A 10,997-nucleotide genomic window follows, 5' to 3' on the forward strand; every position below is an offset into this window, starting at 1 on the left:
AGACGTGTTTTTCGATCTGTAACCTAGAAACCGATGCTTTGTTCTTCATCGCTGCTAGAATTAGTGATTTATGTTGCTCTTGTAACTTGGATGTGCGATTTTGTGATTTTTTTTCTCTATTGTGCTCCAAAATTGCACATGGGCCTCTGGATGTACTGACGTGCATTACTTCTCAGTATAGTACAAGTGTACCACACCTTGGTTCTTTTCTTATATGTCTTAAAAGGCCTAACCTTCTACAGTATTTTCGTTTGTTTGCTGTTGATTTATCAGTCCAGAACATACTTAGTATCCCAGTAAATGCTAAAGTTTGATTACAAGCATCAGTGGCATTCATGAATGAGGACCCATCTGCTATACTGATTGTGAAATGGGGCTGCCGGCCAGCTCTTCAGTTGTTGCTGACAGATTGAATGATTTAACATCAATGTTGCTATCTTTTCACTAAATAGGCTTCTTTTCACAGGCCAGCCCAAAAGACACCTGCTGACTACTGGCTGGAGTGTGTTTGTCAGTGCTAAGAGACTTGTTGCTGGAGATTCTGTGCTATTCATATGGTTTGTTCCATTGTTTCAATGCTGCACCACTAAAAAAATTCTGATGAGTAGGACTCACCCTTTCCCCACTAATTTAGGAATGAGAAAAACCAGCTTTTGCTTGGAATCAGACGCCCCAGCCGTCCACAGACTGTGATGCCCTCTTCTGTTCTTTCAAGTGACAGCATGCACATTGGGCTCCTTGCAGCAGCAGCTCATGCTGCTGCAACAAACAGCCGCTTCACAATTTTCTATAATCCTAGGTAATTTGAACTGTTTGATTAGCAAATGACAATTATATGTTTCCTATGTTCCGCTTGATTCGAAAAATGTGCTTGCAGGGCAAGTCCGTCAGAATTTGTTATACCCCTTTCGAAATACATCAAGGCTGTTTTTCACACGCGGATATCAGTTGGGATGCGATTCAGGATGTTGTTTGAGACTGAGGAATCTAGTGTCCGTAGGTGAGGCAACAGTACCAAAATTTCCTTCTGATTCTTGGCAAAAGAATATATGTCCATGAGACTTGCAATTTTATGCTCAAGAATTATGAAAGAAACTCATAAATAAGGTATTAAATAATTGCAGGTACATGGGGACAATAACAGAAGTGAGTGATGCTGACCCAGTGCGTTGGCCTAGTTCCTATTGGAGATCAGTGAAGGTAAGAGTTTATTCTTCTTCATTTTTTTTGTTAGCTGTCTCCTGTTCGCTTGCTGGTATCTGGCTTATAGGCCATGGCTTATCAGCCAACGAACAATATTTTTCTCTCACACCAAACCAGTCAACAGTACTTTCTGCCATGACTTATAAGCCAAACCAGCCCAAACGAACAGGGCATATGATTTTACTCTTCTTTTGCATGGCGTTTTGTAGTTCTCGTTTCAAATTTGGTAATAACTACTCTCTTAAATCCTGTTTCATGTATTTGTTCTCATTTTCTTCTGATCCTCTCTTCTGGTTCTCAAGCGAATAATTTTGTTTGTTTACCACTTTCAGATATTTTGCACTACCCAGATTTTCATTCTTTGGCAAGAGAATAAATTTCTATTGTGGAATCTCTGTTCTTTTTTTTTCCAACAAAACTCTTTGTTCTCCTTTATGTCATAAGCTCATAAAGTTATAATAACCATCTTACATATTTGGTTACTCCCTCCATTCCATCATACCGAATAATTTTGTTACCGCAAAGTACTCCCTAACCACTATGCCACTGATATTATCAACACAGGTTGGTTGGGATGAATCAACAGCAGGAGAAAGGCCGCCTAGAGTTTCTCTGTGGGAAATTGAGCCACTGACAACCTTTCCTATGTATCCATCCCTGTTCCCACTACGAGTTAAGCATCCTTGGTATTCAGGAGTTGCTGCTCTTCATGGTACGCTTCAAATACTCATGCTTGTTACTATCACATTGAGTCCAACATCTCTGCTGTTGGGGCTATTTTCTTGTATTATTGCTGTTAGTGCTAGTAAAGGAGGAGGGTTGTGATAGGCGTGGCGAGCCAACGTTAAATCTAGCCATTCTAATGGAGATGAAACCCGAAAGAAAACCGTTAGGGGCGTAACCCTCTTAGCGACGCGCCATATCGGAATCCGGGTATGGTGTTAAATGGGCAAGGGCCGGGTCGGCACCCCCTTGGTGACACGCCGTGTCGCGATCTGGGCATGGTGTCAAGTGAGCAAGGGTCTTCACATATGAGTCGACGGGTGCGAAGGGTAAGGAAGCTAGTTGAACCAACTAGGATCCGTTTAGGTAGTTGGAATGTAGGGTTGCTTACATATAAGTTAAGAGAATTAGTTGATACCGCGACTAGGAGGTGTGTAAATATATTATGCGTTCAAGAGACTAAATGGAAGGGTCAGAAGGCGAAGGAGGTGGACAATACATGTTTCAAGCTTTGGTACACAGGGACAGTCGCGAATAGAAATGGAGTAGGAGTTTTGATTGATAGGAGCCTCAAGAATGGTGTGGTCGGAGTGAGAAGGCAAGGAGATAGGATTATCTTAGTCAAGCTTGTCGTTGGTGATATATCTTGAACGTAATTAGTGCGTATGCCCCCCAAGTAGGCCTCGACGAGAGTGCTAAGATATAGTTCTAGGAAGACTTAGATGGCCTGATTGGAGATGTACCTAGTAGTGAGAAGTTTTTTATAGGAGATCTTAATGGGCATGTAGGTACTACAAGCGCAGGTTTCGAGGCAGTTCATGGAGGTTTTGGGTATGGTAGTAGGAATCAGGAGGGGGAGGAAGTTCTGGACTTCGCGGTAGCTTTTGACCTGATGATAGCCAACACTTTCTTTAGAAAGAGAGAATCTCATCTAGTGACCTTCAGTAGCGGACAACACTCTAGCTAGATGGACTTAGTCCTCGCAAGAAGAAAGGACAAACGAGCATGCTTGGGTTGCAAGGTGATACCAGGGGAGTGCGTTGTTTCTCAACATAAGCTTTTGGTGGTAGACTTTCGTTTTAGGTGCGTGCCCGTAGGGATAAATAAGCTAAGATTGAAAAACAAAGTAGTGGAAACTGAAAGTGGAGACGTAAGAGGTATTCAGGGAAAGGGTTATCAAAGAGGGCTCTTGGAAGGAAGGAGAGGACATAAACAACATATGGGAGAAGATTGCAACCAACATTAGAAAGGTGGCCTCAGAGGTGCGTGGAGTAACCAAAGGAAGTTGAGACGAGGCTAAAGATACTTGGTGGTGGAACGAGAAAGTTCAAAGGGTTGTTAAGGAGAAGAAAGAATGCTATAGACGCTTGTATCAAGACAGGAGTGTGGACAACATAGAGAAGTACAAGGTGGCAAAGAAGACTGCAAAGTGAGTTGTAAGTGTGGCAAAGGGTAGAGCGTACGAGGATCTTTATCAATATTTGAGTACGAAGGTAGGAGAGAAGTACATTTATAGGATGGTTAGGGTTCATGAGAGAAAGACAAGGGACTTCAACCAAGTTAAGTGCATTAAGGATGAAATAGAGCATCTCTTGGTGAAAGAGGATGAGATCCGATATCGATGACAAGAGTATTTTGATAAATTGTTCAATGGTGAAAATACGGACACAATCTTTCAGTTGGATGACTCTTTTGATGACACCAATAGGCGCTTTGTGCGGAGAATCCAAGAATCTGAGGTCAGAGGCATTGAAATTGATGAAAGGAGGTAAGGCGATGAGACCAGATGGTATCCCAATCGAGGTGTGGAGATGCCTCGGGGACATAGCTATAGTATGGCTAACCAAGCTGTTCAGCCATATTTTTCGATCGAACAAGATACCTGACGAGTGGAGAAGTATATTGGTACCGATCTACAAGAATAAATGGGATATTCAAAGTTGTACTAAATACCATGGAATTAAGTTGATGAGCCATATTATGAAGCTATGGGAGAGAGCTATCGAGCATCGTTTGAGAGCCATAACGCGGGTCTCTATGAACCAATTTGGTTTCATGCCCGGAAGGTCAACCATGAAAGCCATTTTCTTAATAAGACAAGTTATGGAGCGGTATAGGGAGAAGAAGAAGGACCTACACATGGTTTTTATTGACTTGGAGAAGGCTTATGATAAAATACCAAGGAATGTTATATGGTGGGCTTTAGACAAACATAAAGTGCCAACGAAGTACGTCGGGCTCATTAAGGACATATAAAACAATGTTGTGACTAGTGTTCGAACAAGTGATGGAGACACGGATGACTTCCCGATTATGATAGGACTACATCCCTTGGTGTATGCTTTTTGCGGACGATGTAGTGCTAGTTGATGAAAGCCGGACATGAGTGAATTAGAAACTGGAGTTATGGCGGGAGACTTTGGAGTCCAAAGGTTTTAGACTCGGTAGAACTAAAACGGAGTATATGAGATGTGACTTTGGCACTACTACTCGGGAGGAGGAAGATATTAGTTTGGATGGTCAAGTAGTGCCTAGGAATGATATCTTTCGATATTTAGGATCAATGCTACAGAGAGATGGGGATATTGTTGAAAATGTTAGCCATAGAATCAAAGCAGGGTGGATGAAGTGGCGCCAAGCATCTGGTGTCTTATATGACAAAAGGTACCACAAAAGCTAAAAGACAAGTTTCATAGGACGGCGATTATACCTGCTATGTTGTATGGTGCTGAATGTTGGCCTACAAAAAGACGACATGCTCAACAGATAAGTGTCGCGGAAATGCGTATGTTGCGTTGGATTTGCGGTCATACAAGAAGGGATCGAGTTCGGAACGATGATATACGTGATAGATTAGGGGTAGCACCAATTGAAGAAAAGCTTGTTCAACACCGGTTGAGATGGTTTGGACATGTCCAACTGGAGACCTCCAGAGGCACCGGTGTGTAGTGGAATCCTAAGCCAGGATAGTAACGTGAAGAGAGGCAGAGGAAGACCGAAGTTGACTTGGGTAGAGGCAATAAAAGGAGACTTGAAATGGTGGAATATACCTAAAGACTTAGCCTTTTTTTTTGAAACAATGGCAGGAGCTCTGTCCTTTCAATTAAGACGAATGAAGTTTATATACAAGTAAAAGGTAGCCAAGCGTGGCGCCAAACACCACGAAAGGTTACCCACCCACGCAACGCGACAGAGTACACACCGACAACCCATCATAAGATATCAGACCAACGGGCCCGAAGCAGTAGGCTGCAGCAGGTTCATCGTTGCCGAGCTCAACGGCCCCGCGAAGAGCAGCTCCGACTTCCTACCATGATCCCACGCCCCGCCCGCGGCGATTGCCGAGCCTCTAAAGCTGAAAACCCAGCCGTCGGAGGAGGGTTGGACACGCGTCATCGTTGCCGAGCTACATCCCCTGATGCAGCAGCTCCGACTTCGCGATGCAGAACTCGCCGTCTCGCATCAACCGGGCGCCGAGAGGCGGAGGGCATCCGCCGAAGGAGACATCACAACCGAGACAAATTTCCACAGCGACGCCTTCAGGAAGGGTACGACGCTGGATGCGTCGCCATCGCTTGTCCAGGAAAGGACCGGGTTTTCACCCGTGGAAGACATGGCTGGGGGCACAAGAACACGACGCCCCCAACAAGGAAAACGGCGCCCACAGGCGTCGCCGTCGCCAAGGCTTTCGCTCGAGGTGCCCCTAGCACATACGTCGAGCCAAGATGCTGTACCGTAGCCTGTCGCCACCGTCGTCATCACTGCCATCCCGCAGAAGCTTCTCCAGAGGGGCATCGACGCGCCGGCTGCTCACAGCAGCCACACAGCTGCGTCGGCCGCCACCCCCTCCGATCGGGCAACATGCAGAACTGGACTTACCCTGCCACGCGCGTCATCCTGCCGCACGCCGAAGCCGTCGCCAGCTACCGTCGCCGGCCCAAGCACCCGCCGTCGACGCTGCCGACCTCCGCCAGCCACCGTCAGGCGCATGCCCCACCACGGGCGCCGCCCCCTGCCCCGGGGGCACCGGATGTGGCCGTGGCGCCAGATCCAGTGCCCCACCGCCGGCTTCTCTGCCACCCACCGCCGTCGTATGCCGTAAGGGCCACCGCCACAGCCACCGCGAGACCTTGCGGGGCAAGGACCGCCGTTGAGCCGCTGCCGCCGAAAGGCCCGTCAGCCGCCCCTGCGCATGTAGATCGAGCGCAGAGGGGACCGGATCCGGCCGCTGGGGAACAGCATCCGCCTGCCGCGGACCGGAGCAGGTGGGCTGGCCCGGGCCGGCTGCTGCCCCGGCAAGGCAGCAGGCGTGCGGGCACAGGCAGGTTGTCTCCGCCTGGGCGCCGCCCCGGCCGCCTGCAGGCGCGCGGCCACCCCGTCGCCGGCGCTGCCGCCATGGACACCGCCTAGCACCTGCCGCCCTCCCCGTCGTAGATCCGGTCGAGGGGCGCCGGATCCGCGCGTGCCGGCGCTGGGGACCGGCAGCCGGCAGCTGTGCACGGGAGCTCCTCCGGGAGAGAGAGAGAGAGAGAGAGGGAGGGAGGAGAGAAGTCCCAGCCGCCGCCTTCCTTGCTCTCGGCCATCTCCGCCGTCGAGCTCCGGCAGCGGCCAGGCGGTGAAGGCGTGGGGAAGGGCTGGCGGCGGAGGAAGGGTCGCCGCCCGAGCCGCCCTCCTGGAGAGCGACGCGGGGGCCTAGCTTTGTTGGAAAACTCAAGACTTAGCCTTAGATAGGAGTGCTTGGAAAACAGCTATTCACGTGCCTGAATCTTGATTGCTTCTGTTGGATTCAACTCTAGCCTACCCCAACTTGTTTGGGACTTAAAGGCTTTGTTGTTGTTGTTGTTGTATTGCTGTTTGTGGTACAAATTAGGTATTCGTAGCACTGCCAGATTACACTGGAGAGCAGACGGTGAGAGCAATAGTCTTTTAGGGTAGAAGCCTGTTCGTATCAGCTACTAGGAAAGAAGTTATTGACCTTAGCCGAAGTAACCTGGCAGTTCAGTGACTGGGGTTTTCTTTTTTTCCATCTTGCTTCCATGGAAACTAGAAGTAAAGCTGTGGTACAACTGAAATATGGATATCTTCTAAGCATTTATGCCAAATTGGCGGCATTGAGGCACCATGATATAACATGCTATTTCATTTATTTGCTGAAACTTTTTATTTATGTGTTAGACAACTTGTTTCATTATTGTCATTGCCTTTCATTCTCATTATTATGTCTTTATTGATTGTCATATTACACTTAAGATGACAGCAATGCTTTGATGTGGCTGAGAGGAGTTGCTGGTGAAGGGGGCTTTCAGTCTTTGAACTTCCAGTCACCTGGTATAGCTTCCTGGGGACAACAGAGGCTCCATCCATCCTTACTTAGCAATGACCATGATCAGTATCAAGCAGTGGTTGCTGCCGCAGCTGCCTCCCAGTCCGGTGGTTATCTGAAGCAGCAATTCCTACACCTTCAACAGCCTATGCAGTCCCCACAGGAGCAGTGCAATCTCAATCCGCTGTTGCAGCAACAAATACTACAGCAAGCGAGCCAACAGCAGATGGTTAGTCCTGATGCTCAAAATATTCAGTCCGTGCTCAGCCCAAGTGCTATTCAGCAGCAGCTCCACCAACTCCAGCAGATGCAGCACGCTCATAATGACCAGAAGCAGAAGATTCAACCAGATCAACCGTATCAAGTTCCTAGCAGTGCGGTTCTCCCGAGTACAACATCATTACCAAGCCATTTGCGTGAAAAATTTGGCTTTTCTGATCCTAATGTGAACTCTTCCAGCTTCATCAGCTCTAGCAGCAACGAAAACATGCTGGAATCAAACTTCCTTCAGGGAAGTTCAAAATCTGTGGATTTATCTAGATTCAACCAACCAGTAGTTAGCGAGCAGCAGCAGCAGCAACAGGCATGGAAGCAGAAGTTTATGGGCTCACAATCGATGTCTTTTGGGGGCTCGGTTTCGCTTAACTCACCCACTAGCAAAGATGGTTCTGCTGACAACAAAATTGGTCGTGATGTGCAGAACCAGTCCCTTTTTAGCCCTCAAGTTGACTCTTCCTCCCTACTGTACAATATGGTACCTAATCTGACCTCAAATGTTGCTGTTAATAATATGTCAGCGATTCCCTCTGGATCAACATATCTGCAGAGTCCAATGTATGGTTGTCTGGATGACTCTTCTGGTTTATTGCAAAATACAGGAGAGAATGATCCAGCAACTAGAACTTTCGTTAAGGTGAGTGTAATTGAGTCTACTAAAAACAAATGTAAGCCCCACCTCATGTAACCATTTTATTAAATTCAGGTTTACAAGTCAGGATCAGTGGGGAGATCCTTGGACATCACCCGGTTCTCTAATTATGCTGAACTTCGAGAGGAACTGGGTCAGATGTTCGGCATTAAGGGTCAGTTGGACGACCCTGATAGATCAGGCTGGCAGCTTGTATTTGTCGACAGGGAGAACGACGTGCTTCTCCTTGGAGACGACCCGTGGGAGTAAGAAACCATCACTAGAATTCTAGTTTCAATTTGTGATTTCTCAGTAGTATACACATTTGAATTTTGTCAATCTTTACAACGTATTAGAAAAAATCACACATCATAGTTTATGCTTTCATATAAGTTGAAATTTTTTGCTTCATTTGCATAGGCAGTTTCTTACTCAACTGCCTATTAGCCTCCTCGGCAATATCTATAGTGGCTTGCATTTGAATGGACCTACATGTTATTTTCAAATTGTTCAATGGCTCCTCATGATCTCAAACAGATCTACATGTGCTTGATTCTGCCATACATCTATTATGTGCATTCAGGTTACAAAAATGATGAATTTATAGCCCTTGATTTATGATACTTCAATACTCAGGAAGCCATTTTAGCCAACGGCTATCAGTGTCTCAGTCTGGTAACTGGGTTCGGGGGGTCATCTCTGTCAAGTGGATGAGTTGGTTCGTCTTAGTGTAAATACAAAATAAATTTACTTGTGATATGGATTTGATGTTTCTTGTTTATGTAAAGTGATGGATGTAACATATAAATCTTAATATGTGCGTCATTATGCATGCCAGTTGTAGATCGCATGAAACTGAGCTTGTTCACTCAATGCAGGTCATTTGTGAATAGTGTATGGTACATCAAGATACTTTCACCGGAGGATGTGCATAAGATGGGAAAGCCAGGAAACGATCCACGCTACCTATCTTAAATTGATACATGGAGCTCTTTCTGGTAATCTTTGTGACCCTCTTATTTTAATATAGTCCACACGTCTGCTTCCCTGTCTGTGATTTGATGTTTCTCTATTTATACAGTTATTTTTGTGTGATGATTTTAGTTACTGGGTTATTATGTCAGCAAGTTTATGTAAGGTATAGGGATGACACAATTATCCAATTAAATGGTCTTGTCTGGAGCAGTCTGTTTGGTGTTAACCTAAATTTGCAAACTGTAGAGCTAACTGAATTATATGATGACTTTCCATGATATCTTCCTAGTGGAAGTATAGCTGTCTAGGTGCAACAGTTCCCCGATTAGGCCATTACTTATGAAAGGATGAGTGTTCCTTATATGCTATTCTTAAACCTTTTTTTTTTGCGTAGTGCTATTCTTAAACCTTAACCTTCTGGAGTTGCTATAAGAAATTGTATTTTATTGCACAATGCCGAGTTGCAGATAAAGCCATTGTGATGAAGTAGTACCTAAAATTTGTCTGGATTTTCCCAAAAATTTCAAGCCAATGATTTCTTGTAGCTAAGCAAATGATGAAATTTTAGTACTCGGGAAGCCATTTTAGACAGATGACTTCCATCTTTGTTATGAAAGCTAACAGGTTAGAACTACTCCCGACTTTTCTAGATACATTATTTTATCTAAGGTAATTGTTGACTTGTGTGTGTGTGGCTGACTTTATGTCATCAGATACTTTGAACAAAATGGTAAAAGTGCCGCCATGCTCTTGACTTAACACTGCAACGTGATCCTAATATTTTATTTAGTTCTGCACACTAGTTGGGGTGATTCTAATCCTTGACTTATCGAAGAAGAGATTTGTTCCTAACATCTTGGCTCGGTTACCAATTACAGGCTCCCATGACTATTCTGCGGCATACTGTAGCGCTGTTCATGACGGCCTGCTCTACTGTGCTCGCATGTTCGCCCGTGTCATCTCTAGCATGTCCACCGTGCACGTCTTCAGAACTCCCCGTTACTTGTATCCCCGGTGCAGGCCACCGCTCTGGACTGATATTTTGTAGGTTCCACTTAGGAATCAGTATCAGCAACTCTATCCTAGTTGGTTTGTAGCTCGCACGGCACTCGTTCTTGTGTCGCATCAAAATCGTCAGACTAAATGCTTAGTTGAAACTGTTATTGTGATTCGTAAGGTATCTATGTATTTGAGGATTCCTCGACATGCTTTCGACGATGAACTGCAATAATTTGAATGCAGGAGGATTGTTTGAAATTTGTAATGCTGTTTTGTGTCTGCCAGTTTGTAAGGTTGCTGCGACGCGTCTAGCTTATGACGTTTCAGGTGTTCTCTGAAACTATTTTTATGAATGGTGAGTTGGTGACCACAGAAATGCAGTTGCTTTTTGACTTGTATAGATTGCAATGTGGCGATGGTACTAACTGTGGTTGCCACGGTGTCGCGGCCGCGCATAGCATCGACATCCAATTGTGCTGAGCCATAGGACAGAGAAACGAGTTACTAGCATCGATGCTACGCGATGTTCGGCTTACATAGAAGCTGGCTTGTTTGGTTTTTTTTTTAGCCGAAATAGTGTTTTTCTCTCACAATAATTTAGTTAGAATAGTGTTTTTCAGTCAGTTTCAGTTAAAATTCAGCAAGCCGAACGGGACCTACGCAAAGTTAGCATGGTGGACAAAGAAACGAGTTACTTGCACCGATGCTATGCGATGTGAACATGGTGCCAAGACTAGTGTATATACTGTGTGTGGTAGTAAAAAGGTTTAGGCACCGTTTGATGCTGGAATCCGTCCCGATTCTCAGCAGAATCGGCAGAAACTGCACCAAACGCCATATCCGCAAAAATGTTTCTGCCTGAAACGT

At 45.7% G+C, this 10,997-nt stretch overlaps 1 protein-coding gene across 1 annotated transcript; it reads left to right on the plus strand.

Annotated features, from left to right (window-relative positions):
* Positions 1–134: 134 nt before the first annotated feature.
* Positions 135–10,390, plus strand: LOC136497943 (auxin response factor 12-like). Its single transcript, XM_066493844.1, has 9 exons — positions 135–557; positions 635–799; positions 878–1,000; positions 1,125–1,200; positions 1,768–1,915; positions 7,177–8,162; positions 8,232–8,422; positions 9,035–9,154; positions 10,010–10,390. Exons 2-8 carry the CDS (start codon positions 693–695, stop codon positions 9,129–9,131), a joined length of 1,728 nt encoding a protein of 575 aa, XP_066349941.1. The 5' UTR covers positions 135–557; positions 635–692; the 3' UTR covers positions 9,132–9,154; positions 10,010–10,390.
* The last annotated feature ends 607 nt before the right edge of the window (positions 10,391–10,997 follow it).

The sequence above is a fragment of the Miscanthus floridulus genome, chromosome 12 (assembly GCF_019320115.1).
Source record: "Miscanthus floridulus cultivar M001 chromosome 12, ASM1932011v1, whole genome shotgun sequence".
NCBI lineage: Eukaryota > Viridiplantae > Streptophyta > Magnoliopsida > Poales > Poaceae > Miscanthus > Miscanthus floridulus.

Coding starts and splice junctions, on each gene's coding strand:
- LOC136497943 (XM_066493844.1), top strand. CDS start 693: ATGCCCTCTTCTGTTCTTTCAAGTGACAGCATGCACATTGGGCTCCTT. Junction 1,001..1,124: donor GAGGAATCTAGTGTCCGTAG/GTGAGGCAACAG, acceptor AAATAATTGCAG/GTACATGGGGACAATAACAG. Junction 1,201..1,767: donor CCTATTGGAGATCAGTGAAG/GTAAGAGTTTAT, acceptor TTATCAACACAG/GTTGGTTGGGATGAATCAAC.